Consider the following 24,296-nt stretch of genomic DNA (forward strand, 5'->3'; position numbering starts at 1 on the left):
TAAACAATAGCAGAAGACAATAAGGGCCATAAAGCTTAACAATTTAATCAACTAACCGCTTTCTTTGTTGATTTATTCATTATTACCTTCATTGTTAGAGTAAGTAAAATATCAGAAAATGTTAAAATTACAAAATAATTACAAAGAAAATAAAACATACTGCTTGAAAGAAAATATTAGATTTTATCACTAGGGGGCGATTCTTTTTTGCCGTGGAGTGTAGTTATTGGGTACTTCATTTTATCATCTTTTTGAATTCGCTATTCCTCTTTTTGGGAAATGCAGGTCAAGGAGGGATTTGACCACAGTTCTTTGTATTTTGAAAAATGTAGGCCACAAAATTGAATATAATAGGGATAGGAACAAAAAAGCCTTGTTATCTACTTATGTATTAAATATATTTTAATTTCGGTTATACACTCTCAAATATGAAAATTAGCATTACTGGCAGAAAGAAAATAGTGTATTTACATTGCATGGCCGTCGTTACTGTTTGAGAACCCTTTATTCAAAATATTATTGAAGAGGGATTTTGGAAAAGGAGATGAATTTCCATGCTCTGTTCCAAAGGCGTCTGTATCAACAGTTGCTCTTCTAGCTAATCACGACGGTTGGGACAAATGATTAAATGATACTAACATGCTCATCCATGCCCTATCCAGGACCATTGTAAATTTTCCAGGGTCACACGTTCATATATCGTTGGAGAGTTGACCCTTTCTCAAATCACTCGGGGGTGTAAGCACCCAAACGTCAATGTCCCTTCCATGTAGTACAACTTGGACTGCATTGTTTCAGACTAACTATGCTCTGGCGACTGGACCATGGCCAATATAATCCTCCGTGGGATCTGTGTTGTGTGCTGTCCCTTTGTGTTTGTCCTTTATCCATGCCATCGCCATTCATCCTTATCTTTGCAATTAGCCACAAGTGTAAGAAAAAGCGAAGTAAAATAAAACAAATCTAATCTAATCAAATTGAATCAATTTTTAGATCAAACCCACATCCTGTATCTATTCAAATCACCAGAATTTTTTTAAACGTTATTTATAATGTTGGTGCTTTTCCATTGACCTGCAATTTACGCCATTAAGATTTCTGGCGGTTCTTGATCATAAACGTCCTCCGTGGAGGGGGGGGAGGGGGAGGCACATTTCTCACCATAAGAGTGTTGTTTTCTCAAAAAATACTACTTCAGTTTGAAGTTATGTTCTTGCAACGCCATCGCAATAATCAACATATTTTACTGTGACTGTATAAAATTATATGTTTGAAATATATAATTTTTTGTTGACTTTCATTTTCCAGGAGGGCCGTGGTCCCCTTGTCCCCCTATCCGGTCGTTAATGTTCGTGATTGATGGTTTACGTTCGTGAAACAAGTCAATCAACCTCTCATTGTTGCACTTTTGTTTGTTGCCTGAGCAACACTATAGTGCGCGTCAAATCTCCTGCATATGGCGATAGCCAATAGCAGCGCACTGCAGCGGTGCCATGTCGAAATCTCACACGGAAAGAGACAGCGTGGTCGAGCGAAACACCTTGTCACGGAGAGCACGGAACATTAGATAATATAACATATAATAAACATAATGGGAGAAAAGAACATGCCTGATTAGGGACTGCATAATTCTTTCAATATTCTCAAGGTGGAAGTTGTAGAGCCTTTGTAAGATATTTTGTCCCGTAAAGAGTACGTTATCTTTTTGGTAGTAGAAAATTCGCCACGATCGTAAATTTCAAAGACTGTTCTACGAACTACGTCTTTTTTCAAAGTCATCTAAATTTGTCGTTCTTTTCGGTATGTTAATGTGCTTTCTAGTCTAGGTTATTGAAACATTGGAGCAGGCCCCGATCCACATTGTTTTGCCCCCGAACATATCCGAGAAACGGTAGCTTGATTCACACCACACGCTTGAGCTGTTAGATCCTGGCACTTCTTAAAGTCAATTTTACTTCTTTGTTCGTCACTCGAACACTTTTTTTTTAAAAAAATTGTACACCTGAAAAATCACCTGTCGTGCCTGGCTTCGTACAACACTGTATTTTCCCCTCTTCTCTCGCCATCACTACCACTTGGTTTACTCAACGACATGCTGCACACACCCACTAAACACATGAAGAAGAAAAAACGAACAATGACGGTATCCTCGTCAACTTCTTCTGCCATCACTGGGAACGAACGTGCCCTGTTCCCTTAGCTAATCGGAAAGTTTCAGAATGCAACAGGAACGAAGGGAGAGCAAAAAGGATACAATGCAAATACGTTTATAATAACATTGCTTCTACAGAGGGAACGGTATAAGCTACAATCACGCTTGTTTTTCGTACATACTCGCAAATTCATTATCTTTCCATCTGTTGAACTACTGACACTTGAAATAATCTATTTATATCCGAGCGCCAGGTACACGATTTAGTAGCGAGGTGAAACAGCCTCTGAACTAGGCAACGCCGCACGTCCGTGATTCGCTGGTGCTGTTCAGTCGTTCAAGGCCATATGCAGGAGATTTGACGCGCACTCTAACAGTCAAGTATAAAGAGCGCGCAGCACTACACTTCTGGCGAATACGGTGTGTGTGTGTTGGGGGGGGGGGGGGGGAGGACGATGATGTGGCTCCATTCGGTGAAACTGTGCCGTCCACGTCCGAGTAGTTAGTCAGTGTGAATGCCAGGGCCGCCATTAGGGGGCTCTCGCGCTTCCAAATCAATTATTTGCTCATTTCTTGTGCACTCGAAGAGAAGGAAGAAAAATATATTGTTGTGAAAAGAAAAATTGCGTCATAACAAAGTTGTATTTCTGGTAACGGACAACTCTGTCCTTCCTTGTCAAGCCACCAGTGAAAATTCGCCGACAAGGAACCAAGAACAATTGTGACTCCAACTTTCCCTGATTTTCTGCCTAATGTTCGACCGAGGACAGGCATCAAAAAATGGTTATTTGTCTGGAAATTGAGGGACAACAAATTTGAGGGTGCTCCGCTCCGCGAAAAGACGAGAACAAGAGTCGATATCAAAACCTTGAAGGTCCCCTGGGCTATTTACTACAACCCCTCGTGTTTACAACCGCAGCTTGTGTCTTTAACGGCAAGATGAAACAGTCTACAGAGTGTCTGATGCTCCATTAGTGCAAAGCACGTAACGCTTTTTTTTTTTTCGAGAATAATGAGTTGGGGTGCGGATTTGTAGTCAGCAAAAACCTCTGAATCAAGTAGGCAAATAGGCACTCAAAGGATATAAAATGCATTTCTCTGTTTTTAGAATGATCGTGCCGACGATGATGAATGGTGGTTAGATTATATTAGGAGAAAGTTATTAAAGAAATAAATTTAAGCGTTGTGAAGAGGGCTCCCGCGAAGTCTACTGGTTAGCACTCTAGAGTTTGGTGCGAGTGGTCCTGCCCAGGTTCGATTCCCAGTACGAACTCTCAAAATTTCTGTGTTAACCCAGCATCGTGAGAACAATTAAGGAGCTACTTGAAAAGAACCAGCAGCGGGCTCCAGTCTCAAAAGCCAGAAAGTAGCGACGATGGGATTCGATCGCTCACCAAGGTCACCCAAAGAAAAGCTGATTGGCAGGCTGTGCCCCTAAGATGGCTCTTGCGCCACGGAGTTGTTTGTAGCAGCATTACTGTGAAGTATTTCGAGATTAAAGATAAGTTCAGTTCGTTTTGCTTGACTCTTATCATCCCATTTTCTAATTCCTACTATTCAAATATCTAATTCTCAAAAAATGCACTAGCTCGAATCCTGACGTGGGCTTGGATGTTCCTTTGTGAATTTCCCTTCTTCAATTCTATATAAGCGTCATTCGTGCTCATCGTTACGATTCAACTAAAGAGGCAGAAAAGTGTGCTGACACAATCAATAATTTACCTGACACTTTTATGCACTGAAATGTGACTGCAGCATTTAAGCAAACCTCAGTTTGCAAGAATTTATTTTCGTTGTGTTTTCATTTGAGCTTTTCTGCATGTATAGTAATTTCCCGATTTTTTAGGCAAGCAATTCGGAACACAGGATTGTCGTCAATCTTAAGTCCTTATTTGGTGATATTCCAAGCACTTCAGGTTGTAAATAGCGCTTGTACAGCACTCTCATAAAAAAATGAACGACAAATTTATAATTTGCTACGCCAAATTCGTCTCCTCAATATTTTTTCACAACTTCTCGTCGGAAGGAAACGTGCAAAACAATATCCGTTCCTTAATATTGGGGTTCACTGTACTTGACAGTATTTATCTCTCAAATATAGATACGAAATGAGAATCCTAGAAAAATAAATCATAAGGAAGACACTAATACAGCAACAAGAATTACACAAGTTTCACTTTCTAATCAGGGGTGTACTGTGTTTTCTTCCCCGCCCTTTCCTCCCTCTGACGTCAAACTTTACAACTCCATCCATTTCCAAAAAGGGGCTTCAGAAGCAGGTCTCTCAAGGCAGGCGGTGTGTAGGTCAAACGTCAAAGGACCTTGGGTCGGCATACGAGTATTGCCCCCACAGATGAAATAGAAGATTTTGCCAGATTTTACAACCAAAGTGTCAACAAATTTCAAGTCATTCTTGTTTGACACAGTAGTGCGTGCGGATGTGAAGAATAGCGGTTATACGTAGGAATGTCTAGGGAACGGGACAAATTTCGTAAATTTGAATCTGGATTCCAAAGGGGGAAAATGGACGCGTTTTTAAAGTCAGAAGGGTGCCTTCCAGAAAATCTTTCTGCCTGTAAATACAGTTTCCATTTCAAATTTCGCCACGATAGACGGAAATAATGTAGATACACTTGACGTCAAGTGTTTTAGTGTTAGTGTTGATGGTGATGATGGTCGTGTTACGGTTTGTGTTCACGATATATTCCAAGTCATGTGTGTGCAAGTGGTGGCGGTGACCTTAAATGTAGCTCGTCTGTGAACCAGGTGCCAAGTGTAGGAACTAATAGCGAGGAGGAGTATGTTTCATGTTCATCTTCTGAGCCAGGTGACAGATCGACTCTGCTCTTAGATCCAGGTGAGTGGCCGTCCGTTTTAAAACAGTTCCGAATTTGATTCAATCATTCAAAAGGGCCCTTATTCGCATCATAAATCATGATTACCCAATTAATGGTGATAATCGATACTTTTCACCTGGACATTATAAGCGTGTTATGTAAAATGGGGAAACGGTCGACAGAAGGTGGTTGGTGTACTCGAGGAGGAAAGATTTTCTGCTTTTGTTGTAAGCTGTTTGGGAAGAAGTGTGAGCAATGGGCATGATGGCAAATGAAGGCTGCGATGATTGGAGGCATTTAAGCTACCGACTACAAAACCATGAAATATCAGAAAGTCAAATTCAATGCCTTAAAAAATGGACCGAATTTGAATTTAGACTACGGAAAAATGTAACTGTTTGTGAGCAACAGGGACTGTTGATTTGGCAGAACATAATCTTGCATTACGGGGCCTGGGGCATAAACTATTCGCGGAACGTATAATATTTTTTTTAAAAAATTTTTGTTCTTTAGTCTGAAGTACAGGTGTCCTACAATCATAATGCAAACACTATTACATTTTCATTTCGTTTTCATTCTGATGTACGCCGTTGCCTTGTAATCAAAAGGTCCCGGGTTCGATACCCGGTGGAGGCACATAGTGGTTTATATCCCACTTTAAACTGTAGATCCGGTACCGATTAGCCCCTCTGGGCATAAAGTGGACTTAAAACAACAAACCAATCACTCAATCAATCTCATGTACCTCTAGTATGACGTTCATTATATTTATTTCCAAAACCGGGAATGTTCAATATCATATTGCTACTTTAACTAATAAGTAAAGTAAAAAGTAAAGTGCTCCCCTGTGCTTTGCACTACGCCATAAAGGCGTATAGGGAGTGTGGAGTTAGGGTCCCACACTTTCTTGATCACGGCCGAAGGTGGGAATGATGTGATCAGCAGCACGCCTTTACCCCCAGAGTTTCCTCTAGGTACCCACTTTATACGACGCTGGGTGGGCGCCGGAGCCGCTTGAACAGGTGGAAAAAATCCCGGTTCTCCCCGCCGGGATCGAACCCGGGTCTCTCGCATGGTAGTCCGACGCAATATTTAATCATATCCAATAACATAATTGTTTTCTTTACTTTTCATTGAATTTTGACACTGTAGTGAATTTGCATTTTTTCCATAAAATAATATTTATCATATTTCATTCTATAAGTAAACAAACAATATATGTTATGTTATGGCCGCGGTGGCTCAGTCAGTAACGCGTCTGACTACCATGCTAAAGGTCCCGAGTTCGATCCTCGGCCGGTTCAAATCCGGGAACTTTTCTAAAGTTGGAAGCGGCCCCGGCGCCCATGGGTACCTGGGGGAAACCCTGGGGGGGTAAAGGCGGTCAGGGGCGTGATGCTGATCACATCACCCCCCACTCACGGCCGGATCAAGAAAGTGTGGGGCGTTAACCCCACACCCCCTATACGCCTTCATGGCGTGGGGCTAAGCACAGGGGAGCACTTTACTTCTTTTTTATATGTTAAGTATTTTTGATACAAATATTTCGAACACTATCTTAATGTAGTAGCTACCTTGCTTGTGATTTCAGTAATATTGGACATGTTTAAGTATGTCAAAATAAGATATTAATGCAGGCTATGTCAGCTACTTAATTGGAAGCACTAGCATCCTATAAACTCGTAAAAAAAAACCTCGCACAAACTATTATTTTTATGTAGCGCGGTGTCCCCTGGAGCGCCGGGCCTCCGGTGAGTGCCCGAGTTACCACCCCCTAAGGTCGGCTCTGGCTGTCATGATCTTCTTTCCGTATTTAGTGAGTTTTCTGGCAGAAAAAGTACATATCAACAAGAAGGGTAAATTTACACTACATGGCTGTGAACACACAGGATATTTTTTTTCTATAGCTTGTATTACTAAAACAAGGCCTCAATCAGCAAAAGTCATTAAGAAAAGCTGGTTGCCAAATTTTAAATTTTATTGGTGCTAAATGGCTATACTGCGAACGCGCGCTCCTGCTTACACACTTCTAATAACTAGGTTGGCGTTAGAGAAGAATTTTGCGGATGTTACCGATATTTTAACATTACATATCACAAAGGCCTCTCGGATATAGTTCTCACAAGGCCTCGCGTTCCCTAACGGCGGCCCTGGTGAATGCCAACAAATATTTACATGGTGTGCGTGTTCTGCCGTTTTCGGCATGTACGCCAGTGTGAAAGTTCGGCTGAAACCGGATCCAATGTGATCACTGAACGGAACCAAATCATTTTTATCCTGCCCAACTACGTCAGATGTGCAGTGTCATGCGCTCTTTATACTTGATTTTTTTGTGCCTTGTTTGGTGAAAATAGTACTCAATGAATAGTTTACTAACTTTGTTTACGCAAATAAAGCATTGCAAGAGACATCAGGTAAGAACTGCCATAGCTGAGAACCAGGAAAATGTGGCTTGAAATTACAGAAAAATGCAAAGCTTTAAGTACAGTTTTTCGGTATGAAAATACACACAAATAATATGCAGAATGGAAGACAAATTTTAGAAATTGACTTTGCACATTAGGAATAAATTAATAAACATGTGATTTGGTAAATTTTCATCGGATGAATTCTGTACTGGACTAGTTCGTGAGTGTCCCTTCATCAATTCATCTAATCACAATTCGTCACCGCCGCGATTAGCCAGAAGAAGACGTGTGAAGTAATAGACAATAAGAGGATGTCAAGTAAAATGTCTTGTGGAAACCCGTGTTCTGCTATTGTTGTCTTCGGACTTAGTATGAAATTTCAGTGTAAAATTACTTTAGATTTAGAGTCGGTCTCTTATATGCGCGTCTCTTATCTCCAGGTGAACTATTTTTTTCTTTCCATCTGCCTTGATGATTCGGAAAACACCATAGTCCATACCGATTGGAAAGAAAATCGTAGTCCATCCTCTGAGGGAAGATGATGTGCTGAGTCGATACAGTGCGCAAACGAAAAGCAATGGACAACGTCTTAAGGCTACAAAACTCCATTACCATCAAAATTTTGACATCTATATTCGGTATGCATTTTGACAACTGTATTCACTTCTTAACATGACGATGGCAAAGTATTATAATAATGAAGATAAATCCTTGTGTGTGTATGCATAATTTTTGTTATAGGTAATAGTCGTAACTCAGACTTCCATGTTGCAAAGTCACAAGCCTTTTTTAATCTCTTCAAGTTCTATTATCTTGAATAACCAAGTACCTGATGTCAAATCTTCGACTAGAATTTTAAAGTAGAGTAGAATAATTTTTCAGCAAAGGATCTAGTAAGCATAGGTAGCTTACTGTTTTCAGTTTTCTGCTGCTAAGAATAAAAGTTTGATGGATGGCTATGATAGGATACGTCTTGTTCTCTTAGTTTAGAAGGAAGGGCTCTAAAATGAAGAAATTACCAAGTTTCGTTTACTTTAAGTGATTTGTAGTTTTTTTAAATCCAGTCCAGATGAGGTAATTTTTCTTTTAAATTGTGTATGTAAACCACACGGAAGTTTGCTTAGCCTACATGGTCTCCGGAATAAACTAAGAAGTAAATATAATGCAATTTTATTATGGGTTTTTGGCCCGATTGCGAAATATCACATAATAATCATTTATTATAAATGAAATGCGATGATGTATTTATATAAATGAATAGAACACATACAGCATACTTTCAAGTTCAACCAGTGGGTTCAACATACTCTCATAATGAAGACGAGAAAACCAATAGGAACAGTGCCTATGAGGAACCATGACCATTATGCATTTTAATTTTCAACCAGAGGACACTGCCGATTGAATATTTCTCCTTTAGATGGCACCACATAATGGCTTTCTTTGATGTTTCTGCTCGAACACAAGGCAGATTGAATGTTTCAGCACGGATGTCTTGCTCTGATTTCAAAGTAGAGAACAACAAGAGGAAACTGAACAACACAAAACAAGATGATGCTTCTTCCCGGTAGCACAAGAAGTGCACCAAGAAAATCATCCAATTTTTTTCCCATCGATACCCGGTGGCACAAAGAGTCCACCAAGAAAGTCATCCAGATTTTCTTCCACGCCGAATGCCTGGAAAAACCCGTAAAGTACTCGCTGGACTATCACAACAAGAGCCTGATATAGTTGGTTAACGAGAGCTGGCGATACAGGAGGTGGATTTTGTCTGCCAAGCAAATGCCTACAATGCGAGAGATTCTGAAAACAAAACAAAATGAAATTAGCTTCAATTGTAAATCTTCGCCAACATACCACAACCATAAGGTGGAGTGAGTTCAGGTGTTGTAATGATACAACCAGGTACAGTATTTCAGGAACGAGGAATACGGAAGAATATATTTTCTTGGAGTTATTGTTGTTCAGTGCTACAATTAATTGCAAGGGCTTGACTTCAAGACAAGAAGTATCTTCTGCCAGTCAGATTAGAATGAACTCTACGAATTTACTTGCAAAAAACATGCAAGACAAGTTCAATATGATTCCATAAAAATGTTAATTTGCAATATGATCCATTTATATTCAATGACAACTTTAATCTTGCTCTAATATATGATTTTCCTATCGAAATGAATGTGTGTGTTTTATCGAATATCATATATATTCGGGAAATGATGTAATTTCAAGAAGTTTTCTATTTATGATAGATTGCAAATGCTGACGTTAAGTTTAGAATTTAAGTTTTGTGTAACAATTAAAGTATTTATAACACGATTTTGTTTGAAAGAACAAAATAAATATCTCTTGGGTACATTTCTTGGGAGCACCAACTAATCGTATAATTTAATAAAGTGTACTCAATGGAAAATAAAATTTTGTTCTCTTTAAAAAAGCGTATTTTATTTATTGTGTTACCGAATGGAAAACAATAGTTAACATACTTTCTGCTTAACAAATAACAAAGAAACAGTTCGATAAAGATAGTTTAAACACAAATACCAGAACCCGTTTATTTTTTTAATATTAATTTTCTTACACAAAAGAGAAGGTAATACGTTGCTTATTTTTATACATGTATGACTAGAATATTTGTAATTATAGTCGAGATCTTGATATGTTTCATTTCAGTTTCTGAACTCTTAATTTGTAATGTATGCAAATTATGTTCTTCACTCATAGTCTGAACCTGGAGGAACAAAAAAGCCATTGAAAACATCTTCCAAGCCCTCTTCTAATCCTAGGAGTTGGAATGCACCAAAAACAAAATTTCTCAACAACACCATAATTGCCTTTAAAATTTGGCTTCCGTTTGATGGTGGGGGACTTTGTCTCTTCCCTGTGCTCCTGCTTTCTATCATGCTCTGAAACCAAATGTAAAATATATTAAACATGAAATCTAACATTGCAGTTGACAAACTCGCACGTATATCGGAAGATAGGGTAGTGTTTGGATATATCGGGGAAAACTGTCTTGTGTGCTTCTCTAACATGGCAAAGCAGTTGAAGTAAAGGTGAGATTGAACTGAAACGTTATACTATTCACAATGTATTTGCTCACATCATTTCATAAGAAAACTTTACCTTTTTATTTCTTTGAAAGCGAATGCGGAAGAAAATTGAACAGATAAGGTCGAGCATACATTCACGATTTTTACCTAATACCTAAATCAATTTGGAACATATTTAGTGTTTTATGTTGGGTTTGGTAGTTGATGTATTAAGTAACTTGCGAGTAAAGTCATTACGGATATTAATATAATATTAATATTTTTTTTAAAATGCAACAAATCTAAAACATAAAAACTATCTTTTCTGTAGCTAATCAGTGTTAGTTTATTAATTTGATTATGATGAATGGACTTATATATAGCGAACAACTACCACCACAATTCATTGCGCAAAATCACCATTCTTTGGGCAAACAGATCAGATCTTACGTTGAAAACATGCCGGGTAAGCATTGTGCGTATGGTCTTTGCTGAAGTGATTCATGGTTTGATCGATTGAATTGTTGTTTTATGCCCACTTTATGCACAGAAAAGCTAATCGAGACTGGACCTACAGTTCAAAGTAATTCAAAGGCATGATTATTGTGGTCATGTGAGAAATGCGTACTTCTTACCTTTTCCGAAACCCTACAGAAATTGTGAAAAGTTTGTAAAGTGCTTAAATGCAAGTTTTCTCGCTGTAAGAAGGCGCACACGTGAATTTGTTTGCCCGATTTCTTCCAGAGTGCACTGCGTGATCTCAAGTTGCATATCATCTAGTGTTTGGACTTTTCACCGCTGAACTTGGGTGTAATATATTTCTCTGTCTTATGTAGTAATATGATAATAAGTACAATGGTTAAAAGTCCAAACAATACATTATGAGTAGTGTGCAATAAAAAGTATAAGATTGATATTATTTTTAAAATAGAGAAGTGAATTTAGAACTTGAAATTATTTCGATGACTCTTTTGAAGTTTTCGTGAAGAAATTAGACATTAATGGATGATATTATTTTATAAGACAATTTAATGGGCCTGAAAAAACGTAGATTGACCAAATGAGAGAAACAAATATATATATATATATATATATATATATAAAATTTTATCTTCTATATTTTTTAGATAATAAAGATGGATGTATGTGTGTGGGTGTATATTTGTTTGTTCCGGCATAACTCTCGAACGCCTGGAGAAATTTCAACCAAACTTGATACGCGTATCACTTGCAATCTGGAAATAAATACTGTGGGGGTAAGACACCCCTGGCACTCCTAGGGGTAGGGTGGGAAGGGGTGAAATGTAAAAATAATCGAGAATCACCGATATTAAATTCCGCACAAACAGACATCCGTGACTGTATGCAATCATCCGCACAACGATAGTGTTTCTCGGATTGTCTAACATTCAGGTTGTGTTGCGAATGGAATCCATAGTTTTCGTGACACCTAATGCGGTTCAACTCCAAGTTCATCACCTATCGGCATGGGGGGTCGGGGTGAGAGGGGGAGAAAAATAAAATGCCACAAATGACCTAGATTAGTGTCGAATCCACAGTTTTCGGAGTCTCTAAGTTAATTGATGACATTCACGATCACATTTAAAATTACTTACATTTTACACTATAGTTAGAAATCATCATTTTCCTGTCTAATACAAGATTGGGATAAATAAATACCCGGGCAACGCCGGGTAATCAGCTAGTATTAAATAAAGCATGACACTTTTAAGTTTGTAATAGATTTTCTTTAAATATATGATGATGTGTATGGATACTTGTGAATGACAAATAATAAAAAAAAAACAGAATAAAGTCAACCGCGTCCTATGTGGTTAAAATTATGGAGAATAATGCAAGAGACCAACAGAAGGCAACTTATTACAATTAAAAATGAACTGAATACAGTAAAATAAAAAAAATAAAAAGACGGAACAACTGCTACAATCATTAAAAGTAAATAAAGATGACAGAGAAGAGAAAGAGTAGGCTATTTTGGACAGGCAAACTGTAACAAAACTGTCTCTAACTTTTTGTTGAGATGTGCTTTGAAATTGTAGCCAATTTCTATGCAAAAATAGCCAACATTGTATTTGCTTCCAGATTTCACCACTTATTTTATTAGTGTCAATTTTTTCTGTTAGAATTTGTTATTATCTAACGTCACAGAAATATATTTTTACCAATCTCCTTTTCTCAATGTCAGTTTTAGTGTACTTAATTAGTAAGCACTTAGTATGTGTATATGATCGTTTATTAATTATTTTTCCTTTTTCTCAGGCATTCGTAAAGAACCGTGAAGGGGCATTTTTGTGTTGTGTTTTAGCTATTTTACTTCGCTTTCCTACCCCTACAGTTGAACTGACGAGATGTGTGACAGAATAGGCTTGAAGAATCCCCAATGTCTTACCTGGAGTTTTTACCCACAATCTTTCCTTTCGCAGCGTGTTGCCTAACACTAAGACCACGACGCTCGGCTTCGAAGCCGAAGACAATTGAAAATAAAAAGACATTTGAACGTCAAACATTTCTATTTAAAGGTTCGATACCCGGTGGAGGCACATAGTGGTTCGGATCCCACTTTAAACTGTAGGTCCAGTCCCAATTAGCATTTCTGTGCATAAGGTAGACTTAAAACACCAAGTCAATCAATCAATCAATTACTATTTAACAAGGATACATAATCATATGACGTGTATTAACCACAAATCAAACGTAAGAATTAGAAGAAACTTTGGTTCTTGACATTAACGAGTGCTTTCTTGATGCGGCAGCTCACAGGCCCACTTTAGTAACGAACTAACTCTCCGACATTGCTAAACTAGACAAACGAGTCTAAGGAAAAGCTGCTAGCCGGCTCCTGTGGCGGAGTGGTTAGCACATCGCGCTACGGCGCCAGGGGCCCTGGGTTCGTATCCTGGCCTGGGCATGGATGTATGTGAGCGTCCCTTCATCAATTTTATCATATCATCACTCATCCGCATCTTCGCAAATTAGCCAAAAGTGGCAGAAAAGGCGAAGTAAAATAAATCAAACAAACAAACCAGGAAAAGCTGTTATTCACAGGTCAATAAATGTGAAACATTTGACCATAAATATGTGAACATGGTGTGCACATAAATTATTAACCTATTATACTTTACCGTTGCGATTGTTCGAATTGAAACTCTCCCAGTCATGTTTGTGCACTCTGATACCAATCTAAAAGGATAAACTGTCAGACAAGCAGTAGCAGACGACGTAACATGCAGAAGAAGCAGTGAATACAATGTTATACGAGAATCAGCAGGCCAGGCATTGCATGCTTTTTGCATATCAACTGAACAAACATGGCGCCGAGGCGAAGGCAATGACCTTTGGTCGGCCTTGGTTGAAGATGTCGCATCATACAGTGTTTGCAAGAAGTAGTTTCAGCTATTCAATCTGGAAAAGCGCCCTGGATAGCCAAGGGATGTATAGGATGAACAATTGGAGCAAATGTTGAACGAAATTCCAAAACTCGACGTCAACTGATTGGTTTGAATAACGAAACTGAGAAGAAAGCGAATATACCGGCAGTGGGATTTGGCAGTAATTGCTGCATGATAATGCCAGGCCGCACATGGTAAAAACAACTATACTGCAGGAGACCTTGGAAAGAACGCTTCGCGGGCTAACAGCAGACGTCGCTCGCACACTGTTGCCGATACTCTCGTGTCGTCTGCTCCTCAGCCGAACAAACAGGCCAAGGTAGCAAGAGACAGAGGTCTTTCACCCTTCCAGAAGGGTGCAGCGAGCTAGCTGTGGCAACCAGGCTCGCTCATTCGCGGACCTGATTGGTTCTCGCAGACACACCCCCATATTGTCGTCTGCTGCAAGCCCGCGAAGCGATCTTTTTAAGGCCTCATGGAGTATAAAGATACGCTCTATTCATTGGATTGAAAAGTTGTGCTTAATACAGCTTATTCCCCTGACCTGGCCTCTTCATATTAACCTGTTGCATCACCCAGCGGATTCTCACTTCAAAAACCTTCAAGAGGTGGAAAGTAGCATTGTTGAGTTTATAGACTAAACCGTCGTCGTTCTATCGCCAGAAGCTTCGTCAGCTGCTCGAAAAATGGCCAATTAAAATGTAAGACTATTTTTTATGGATGAGCATTTTCTTTCCTTAAAAAAGCCCAAGGATGAATTTGTACACCTAGTATATGTAGTCATAGGCGCCCATTTTGGGAGGGGACAACACGCTCTCTGCCTTCAGTACAGTCAGAGACAATAAAAATGGGACACTTAGATCCTGAAATATTCGCTTCCCTGGAAGGTTTTATGTGTGTTGCATAACTCCACGATGATACGTGGATTTTAATAGCAAACTTTCAATGGCAACTTCTATCACCGCCGTAGAGTTAGGCAACACACACAACGCCTTGCAGGGAAGCGAGTATTTCAGGATCTAGCTGTTCCATTTTTTTATTGCCGCTCACTGTATCTCAAGGTGAACGGCAGGGTGCTTTTTTTTGCCTCCCACGAATATTGACTCTCAATTAAAGCATTTTCATTTTGAATGGATAGACACCATCCTTGTATTGTCGCTCCATCGTCGTCTTGGCCTCCCTACAGGTCCCTTACCGTCAGGTTTCCTGTAAACTCTTCTATCTTTTATGAGTGTAGTGGCGTGCCCAAGGTGAGTTTGGGGGGGGTCATAAGCCCCCCTTTGGTGCAGTATTCCCAAAAAATAACACCAAAAGCAGAAAAATATGGCAAAATGAGGGTTGACTACTAAAAAAATGTGTTTATAACCCCCCCCCATTTCGATAATCCTGGACACGCCACTGCATGCTACAATTTCTGTCCACCGAAGTCTTCTACGTTACCTAAATTCCTTGAGTAATTGCACCAATACTTCGTTACACTGCGTCACTTTTGTTACCTTCGTATATCCAGAAGTGGAGGGAGGGTTTATTTACCTGTGCGTGTAAAGTTATACTGGAAAAACATGCACGACAGAGAACAGCCATTTAAAAACTGCAAAACATAGTGTAAAATGACCAATAATCCAAAAGTGCCCCACTCCCCAAGTTCAAAATAGATACATTTTATAGTTCTAACCAAAACGTAAAGGATTACTGTTATGTTTAGCATTGTCTTCAAGCTCTCGATGTAAAATGACCAACTTCCTAGTCCTGGTCTAAGACTCGACGCTTTCTTTTCCATAATTTCTAACCCACTTCTTGGCGTGAGAGCAAGTTGCAAAACTTGCCAAACACTCAATGGTTGGTTTCTATGTCTACAACACATATTCACAAGCTACACTTGAATTACACATTGCTGTTATGACTTACAATAAGAAATATTAGCAGTACGACTATACACAGCAGCTTCCCCTTGATCGCCATTTTGTGTGTTTCAGTATAGAATTCTGAGGTCACTCAACCAGCATCTGAAAAGAAAGAAAATTCAATTTTAACGAACAGTTTCCACTATTCAGTATCAAATTCTTCATAAGGCTGAAAGAATGTTGAAAAGGAAAAGGGTTAAAGATAGGGATGGTAAGGAGATGAGATGAGGCTGCGTAGTATCTCGTCTTGTCTCGTGAGTGAGTGTCTCGATCTCGAAGCCCAAGTCTCGGCCTCGTCTCGAGTCTCGACATATATATATATATACAGGGTGTCATTTTAATGGCGCCCACGGACCACAGATTCGTATAGAGGACATCAAAACAAACAACTTTTCTCAGTAACATTTTTCTCGTTGGTGCGTCGATTCGACGTTACAGTCGTTCAAAAAAGACCGTTTTGCCGCCTGGATGCTGGCAACCCAACACAACATTTGATCGTAACTGTGATGTAATTTCCTGCAGCGAAACAGCGCACGGCAGGGTTGCAAGGAACACACAAATTTTGTGAAAATTGACAAACTACCAATCACATGATTAGATGTAAAACGAATCGAGAAATGCGTCAAGTAGACCGAACATCATAGCCTACCAGCCAGACGATCAGCAGTCATCTCAGGGGAAGGGTGAAGTGAACCAACGGTATGAAAAATGGTAAAAACGTATTCAAAATGAAGTGTCAATATCGGATTTAGTCTCAGCCTATATGTCAAATATCAACGAGAATACATTTTATTGAACTTACAGCTTACATGTGGCTGTTTACGCCCAGCTACATATTTGCAAATCTCGTTGCAAGGTTGATATCTACAGGTTTGTGTCCAGATGCCCTGTGGTACTTTTGTGCTGATAACGGATGAATCCGAGGTTCACGTTGTTACATTATGGCTAAAACACGTACAACCACAGTAACAATCTAATTATGAATCAGTAGCTAATATACTGCCCTGTTCACAGTTGCAAACTATTACATGTGTATCCGGTGAGTAGATAAACACAGTCGTCGGATAGCTTGTATTGCTACTACTTATATCCCTGTATTTTCAACCATTTTTGTCACTTGCCTCATAATGTCCTGAATTATATTATGTGTTGCTTACCTTTGGCATTTTGAATTCTTTCATTTCTATTTTGTCATTTGTTCAGTGTGTCACAGACAACTAGTATCAGAAGGACGAAGTGGATAAACTAAATTGTAGATGCCAACTTGGTAACTAGATTTGCAAATATTTGACATGTAAGCCGAGACAAAATTCGATATGACCACTTCCACTTGAATTCTATTTCCTTTCTACCATTTTTCGTATCGTTTGTTTACTTCTTATTAGGTTAAAGAACGTGTTTTCTCGTTTCCTTTTATGGTACATAATGTGGCTGATTGTAGCTATGTCATTTTTCACAGAATATGAGTGTTCCTGGCAACCCTGGAACGCATCGCTCCACGACGGGATATGACGTCACAAATGCAATCAAATGTTGTGTGTGGTTGCCAGCATTCAGGCGGCAAAACGGTCTTTTTTGAACGACTGTAGAGCCGAAATGACGCACCAACGAGAAAAATGTTACTGGGAAAAGTTGTTTGTTTTGATGTCCTCTATACGAATCTGTGGTCCGTGGGCGCCATTAAAATGACACCCTGTATATATATATATATATATATATATATATATATACGTGTATATATATATATATATATATATATATATATATATATATATATATATATATATATATATATATGCATTGTGCCACAGCGTTAACTTCAGCGCAGCGTATAGAGGCCAGTAGGGGGAAACAACTTTTATTAATAACGGTGTTTCCTGTTTGGCGTCTCGTTTCGACGCCACTAACCCTAAAAACTGAAAGTTATCCTAAATGTACGCAACCAGGCCGCAGAAGTTCACAGTTGCCACCAACGTATTATCTTTCCAATTACGACAAATAAAATAGGTGATCTATCCGTATATCTCAAGAAGTCGCATAGTAAGTTAATTTTTGTTTTCATGTACCAGAAAGCCTTGTAATCAAGCAGTTACGGTTCGATACCAGGTGGATCCTACTTAAAACTGTAGGTCCAGTCCCGATTAATCTGTGCATAAAGTGGATCTAAAATAAAAACTCAAAAGTTTCGTTGCTACGTACGAATACCTAGGCAACAACGGAAGCAAACCACACGAAGATTCACGTGAATGCTCCGGAAGGAACTCCAAGCATATGTAATCTTTCAGATTTTGGAATACCATAGTGGTTTTTCGAAAACAGCCTCGCTGGCATCGGTCAAAGGTCTAGCAGAGCTTTAAAAGAAGAACTCAAGCACATATATCATAAATTATAGTTTTCCAAGTGTCATTCGAGAACAAGAGTCTCAGAAGCTAATTATCGTCTCGACTCAATTTTACAGAGATGTGCGTCGTCATGGTTTTCCTTCATACAATTATTCTGTCAAGAGAACTGCTTCTTTTTGTTTTCGTAGGAGAGAGGGGTAGATTTAAACTTTTGTCATCAATTGCATTTAAGTAGGAGTAGATCCTTTCTAGATCTTATTTCGTGAAAACTAAGGTAGAAATCTGCTCCTCGAGTGATTTATTATTTTGTAATTTTTAAAGAAATCACAAATAATTCTTTCAGTCTCTACTTTGGTACGTTCTTTTCTTATTTTTCGATGTTTTTCTGCAACTTTTGACTAATCCCCAAATAAAGATGAATGATTAGATGATCAGTGGTGCAGGAACGTTTTTAATTTGGGACTACAAAATTCGAGCTTCGATCCAACACAAAGGATCATTAGCCTGCAGATTTTTTTCTTAAATTTTAACTTATTTCATCTAATTTTAATTAGATTTCACGTCCTTAACTTTTTTTCCATATTACAGATCAAGTGAACTAACTAGAATCACAATGTACTGCAGTAGGTTTACAACGATTTAACTCTTTTGGAAAGGAAGATAATTCATGTAAATACATGAACGTTTTACTTTGAGCTATTAGAAATGAGATTATTTTGATCCGTAACACCTTGCTACTGTCAAATTGCGGGGGTACTAGGTGTACAACTTGGGTCTACGGATTTAGGGGGTACTGTACCCCCTTCAAAAATTTAGGGTGTATATTGTACCCCTGTCCGCCCCACGTTCCTGTGCGACTGTAGATGATATTGATGGACGGACATTCGCATCAGGGACGGCGCCAGAAATTTTCGACCGGGTGGGCAGAAGCTCCTTATTGATAGATTAGGGTGGGCAGTATAAATGTAAGACCATGTATGTGTACGTATGTATCCCCCTCTCTCTTACACTCCCGATTTTCCTCTTACTTCTTTTTCCTTTCCTTGTTTTCCTCTTTATTCTTTTCTAATCTATTCTCGCATCTTGTTCCATTTCCTTTCGTTTTGTCTCTGATGGACACAAGGAAGTGTTTACACATGCGCAACCATACCCCAGCCATACATTCTAATGTATGCATGTTAATACAGTGAAATAAATTTGAATTAGATTTAAGCTTGTGTTGCAAATACAAGGCACATACTTGATTTTATGTATTCGGCGACAATGATAGAAAGTGCGATGGTAGACAATCGTGCAGTTTCTCGTAATTTAAATGCATGTTCCTGAGCGTAGTATTTTCATCGTATGAATTTTTAACTGAAAGAGTTTTCTTACTCCTTGGGGGTCACTTTTCTTAGCTTACAAGGTTTGTACAACTGACAAATCTATCTGAATGTTTGTAGTAGCGGCGCTTGGGTGCCAACATTTGAGGGGCAAGGACAATATACTTTTTCTTGGTAGAAAAGGCTTAGCATAAAAAGGCCATAGTGCAGGGGCAAAAAGTGGCAAAATTTGGCTAGGGAACCGCATCCCCCACTTCCCGGTTCTCCTAATCGCCGCCACTGAATGTTTGGATTAAAATGAACGTCTTATTAGGAATGATTTAAAACACACACGGAAATCAAATTCTTTGTTCATTGTCCATGAAGTATTCCTAGGCTAATGAAAGGCTATTTTGACAGAATATCACTCACAAACAAGTAAGATCGAAATATCTGTTCGGAATTGAAGAGATTATTAGCTAAGTTGTTATTCATTTTCTGAACTGTCATGTTACTAATGCGGGAGAAGCAATACACGTATGGTTACATGAACATATTTTTTGAGGTAACAAAATGATTTAGGACACAAGGAATTCATCGAAGTTGATCACCGTGCCAGTAATAATTCATATATTTTTCATAATGACTTGGGTTGCATGGCGTGACCATTTCGAACACACTAGAATGTCAACCTCTATCCTGTGCAGCACACCCTGGAAACTTGATTTTTCAGGCAACGAGTCCCTGGCGCTTGGAACCACTGTCAAAGTAATAATTTATGAGGGTTTGTATTTTGAGTGTCAGCTTGTGTTTGTTTTCGCCCCTTCGTAACACCATTGAACCTTATCGTCGTCATTACCAAAATTAGCAGAAAAATGACTTAACCTTTAAACAGCCAATGGGTCATATATGACCCATGGTGCGGATTACAACATTCACGTGCTTTTAGGACCTTCATACTTGTATGTGAGGTTGTAAACGCTGACAGATGTTGAGACAAGACATTGAAATGTCATGTGGAAGAAAACCCACCCCCTCCCTCTTTCTCTAATATGCAAATTAGCTATTTTTAGCCAAAATGCAAATTGTACATATTGCTTCATATTTCAGCTTGTATGAGAACTAGAACTTGAAATAAGTTTCGCTTTGTTGCAAAAGGTCTACTCTTTGAAAACAATGCAAATGTTTGCGCCCTTTTTCCAAAATAACGGGAGAAGAGGGTGCGAACGCCAGATTTTTTTAATTGAAATTTTGGGACTTGGCCCCTCCCAACCCCGTTTTCCTCACTTGGGCTTTCTGAATTGTACACGGTCGCGTGCTCTGATGTTCTTGCTTTCAAACAAGAGTTATCCGAAGTAGATTGCTCAAATAGTATCCGATATATAACGTTTTTCTGAAATAAGTGTAAAAATTTAAAAATCGCGTGCAAAGGCCGCGGCGAGAGAGGGGTTACTTTCGAAAACCGGCTCGGCTGTTTAAAGGTTAAATATAACAAATCAACCACAACTTACTGTTCCAAAAATGGAGTTGCATTAGTTCATACCTCTTAGAAAGTTGAGATGGTAGTTTCAATTGCACAGCGTTTCATTAGTGGATCAAGTCAAGGCAGCTAATTCCGTGAACAATGATGTTGTTTTCCGAAAGTCTCAAATATTTGCCTCAGGCAATCACCCTCCGAAAATGGACGCACCTTCTGTGGTGATAAAATGCCACGTTTGGTGCGAGTTCTTTCTGTATATTTTTCCCCAAAGGCATAACGCTGTCGCATTATAATGAAGACGTCCTGTGTTCGACTCCCTCCTCCTCTGGTGGAAGCACAATGCACACTGGTTCCACGTTAAACTGTAGGTTTAGTCCCGATTAGCCAATCTGAGCATAAAAGTGGATTTAAAAACAAACTAATAAAATCGTCTTCTGGAAACTTCGTGACATAACTTTTTTTCTTTACTTCAGCTGCATCTACAGATTCTGTTGCCATTTTCGGCTGATTCATGTGGCAAAATTTATGTATGGAACGAGGATTTCTAAATAGGATAAGCCACTCATTAGCAATTGAATAATTCTGTAGCTTTTTCCATACATAACTGGTTTATTAAAATTTATTCACTGCAGTATTGTAGTGATTATTGTGATTCCTTCTTATTAGTAAAATTAATATAAAGTTGATATTTCGCATACCATATTGATATTTGAAGATAAGACGTATATAAAAATTGTAATGAAATAAAAAAAAGGGACACTTCTGGAATTTTAATGTAGAGCTAATTAAAACTATATTAGGCTATACTCTCTAGCATAATTAAACTCGAAGGTTTATGGCTTCAGCAACAGAAGCCTTCCATCTGTCCCTATTCGGGGCAAGATCAATCCAATCTTTTCGATCCTTGCCGATTTCTTTTAGGTCCATCTCAACGTTATCCCTCCATCCTCGTCTTGGCCTTCCTACTGGTATCTTACCATCAGGTTTCCCAACAAGAATCCTGTAAACTATTTTTTTCCTCTGCCATTCGTGTCACATGGCCTGCCCATCTAAGTCTTCTTGATTAAATTATTCTAATTTAAAAAGTCAAAATAATGTATTGTTTTGCCGGTGGAAGTAACGCTAAGATGATGATTTTATTTGTTTATTTAGAGCTTATTTTAACCATACCCAGGCCGGGATTTATATACGTATGTGGAGGCCCGGAGCTGCAGTCCTCAAGTTCGACCTAAATTCTGATACGATAATCTTGATCATACCCTGCATAATTTTGAGCCTCCTAAGCCTTCTAACTGCTTTTAATCATGGAAGTATTAATTTGATCACAGTTTTTGTTTCAATAGCTCTAGTATTTACTTTTACTTTCTAATGACAAAATTGGCTTTTTATGGGTTGATAATATGGGAATATTTCTAGCATACATAATATTCACAAGTAAAATATACATGCTATGAACACCAGAATACACTTATTTATCGAATCATTCATATATCTCCAAGTATACTGTATGTACTTATTGAATTTGATTGGGTGGGCAATCGGGTGGGCACAGAAATTTTTGGGTGGGCGCTTGCCCACCCGTGCCCACCCCTGGCGCCGTCCCCGATTCGCATGCTCAGATTAGGACTCGAACCCTAAACTTCCGATGGTGATCTCGTTGGCATAGCTAGACTAAAATTAAGATATTTCTTCGTGTTTTCTTTCCCCTACGTAAAGCATTCATTTCCTTTGAAGGAACCAAACAGGTGAGATCTGTTTTAATTTTCACCCCGTTCACGAATTGTATTAGAATTCAGTTCATTTCTCAAAAGAAATCCCAGATTTCTAATTATTATATGACCATAGGATGTTTGGGAAATAGCAGTTCTCTGCAAACCTAACACGAGTTTCGTGCTTTTTTGTTATTCTGTCCATTACCCGGAGAAAATGAATGCAGCTCCTTTCTGTATATTCTCTTATACATGAAAAGAAAGTGCAATCAGCACATTTCTTACCTTTCTATACCATTTATTACACAGTGTCATTATTCACAAAACTTCTGGGTTTCAAGGCCAGAAATTGTCTCCCTTGACAAGGCACACCTACGTAACGGTGACGTGTCCCTGTTTTCCTTCACGACAAAGGAATTCCGAAAAGAATGAAAAAGCAAATTTTGCTCGTTGATGTGTTACAAGTGCTTCGTGGCACATTTTCCGAATTAAGCCTCACGGATTCGAGTTTTGCACGTTCGCTGCTGTTCATTCGGAAATAAAAAAGTGGAAAAGAGAGCAACAATGATTGAATACAACAATGCAATGTTCGTAGAATGTAACCACAAATAGAGTTCGCGCTACACCAGACCGAATGTCAAGCCTGCGAAACACCGTCAAGTGTGGGAATCTCGGATTTTCATTGTTTCCCCCTATTTCTTCGATGTATGAACTACTGTTTTGCTTCTTGACGAAGTATCTCCGAAGAGAATCTAAGTTTGTACAGTAAACCCTCGTTAACTCAAACTCGCTTAAGACGAACACTCGGTTAACATGAACAAAATGTTGGTCCCGGCAGGGATGTATTATATCTTATACGTAGAAAGTTATATCGGTTAGAGTGCCACACACGTAAATTTGCCGTTGCGTAGAAACGAATTTTCGTTTCGTCTCCCTCTCTCTTAGCATCATGTGTTCTACCCTGCTCGAAAACCTTCGCTATTGTTGCCACATTGTCATTCCATTCCTGGACACACTCGCGCAAACATCATTGAAAACAAATGAATAGCGCTCCAGCTCGCGGTTCCCACCGTTCGGTAGGGACGCTAATGTGGCAATATAGCACGGCGTAGTGCTTGCTTCTTTTATGCAGTGCATGTTCATGGCTAGCTAGTAACTAGTGTTGCCAACTGTAATAATCAAGCACTATTTCTGTCACGGAAGGGGAAAAGGCAGGTAAAGTGGCGGTGAGTTTTGTTGGATTGGAAGCACCATATTTTTATTTTATACTAAGTATTTGACCGGTTTGACGTTGTGTGCGTGTATTGCGTGTGTGTATGTAAAAGTGTGTGTTTGCTAATGAACGTTAAATTCCATAATGCCTCCAGTTCTGTCGAAGTTGAAATCAAAAACCTTGCATAGCCAAGCTCGGGAAATTCTAAGCAACGTGCACGAGTTCATGAAGGAGGAAGCCAGTCATGGTGTTAGCATCCCAATAAAGCATTTTGGCAAGAGAGCAGCGAACAGCAGCAACAAATTGTTCATATTTCATAATTTTGGAATTATTCAAAATAAATAAATTATGTGGCTCCAACGTCATTTCAACTCTGGCTCCGGCACGTGTTCTTGTAGAAATTGCATAGAGGAGGCTGTCATTTTTGCTGATTAATGCGATACATATTGTTTTCTGTGTTAAAATTGTCATGCTTTGATGGGTGACCAAGTTCATAGCAGGGCCGGCGGAA

The 24,296-nt window shown here is 39.0% G+C and overlaps 1 protein-coding gene across 6 annotated transcripts in view; it reads right to left on the reverse strand.

Annotated features, from left to right (window-relative positions):
* The window catches only part of LOC146002385 (uncharacterized), a 132,679-nt gene that overhangs the window by 24,777 nt on the left and 83,606 nt on the right, over positions 1–24,296 (reverse strand). For 4 of the 6 annotated variants that reach the window (XM_083140131.1, XM_083140130.1, XM_083140129.1 and 1 more), the window contains exon 2: positions 15,745–15,842. In XM_083140131.1, the coding sequence (XP_082996257.1) occupies positions 15,745–15,798 (54 nt within the window). In that variant the 5' untranslated portion in view covers positions 15,799–15,842. Of the gene's footprint in view, positions 1–8,588; positions 9,201–9,846; positions 10,301–15,744; positions 15,843–24,296 lie in introns of those variants that run through there. The other 2 variants (XM_083140132.1, XM_083140133.1) reach the window with 2 other exon arrangements.

The sequence above is a fragment of the Lepisma saccharinum genome, chromosome 18 (genome assembly GCF_977018435.1).
Source record: "Lepisma saccharinum chromosome 18, izLepSacc3.1, whole genome shotgun sequence".
In the NCBI taxonomy this organism is placed as follows: domain Eukaryota; kingdom Metazoa; phylum Arthropoda; class Insecta; order Zygentoma; family Lepismatidae; genus Lepisma; species Lepisma saccharinum.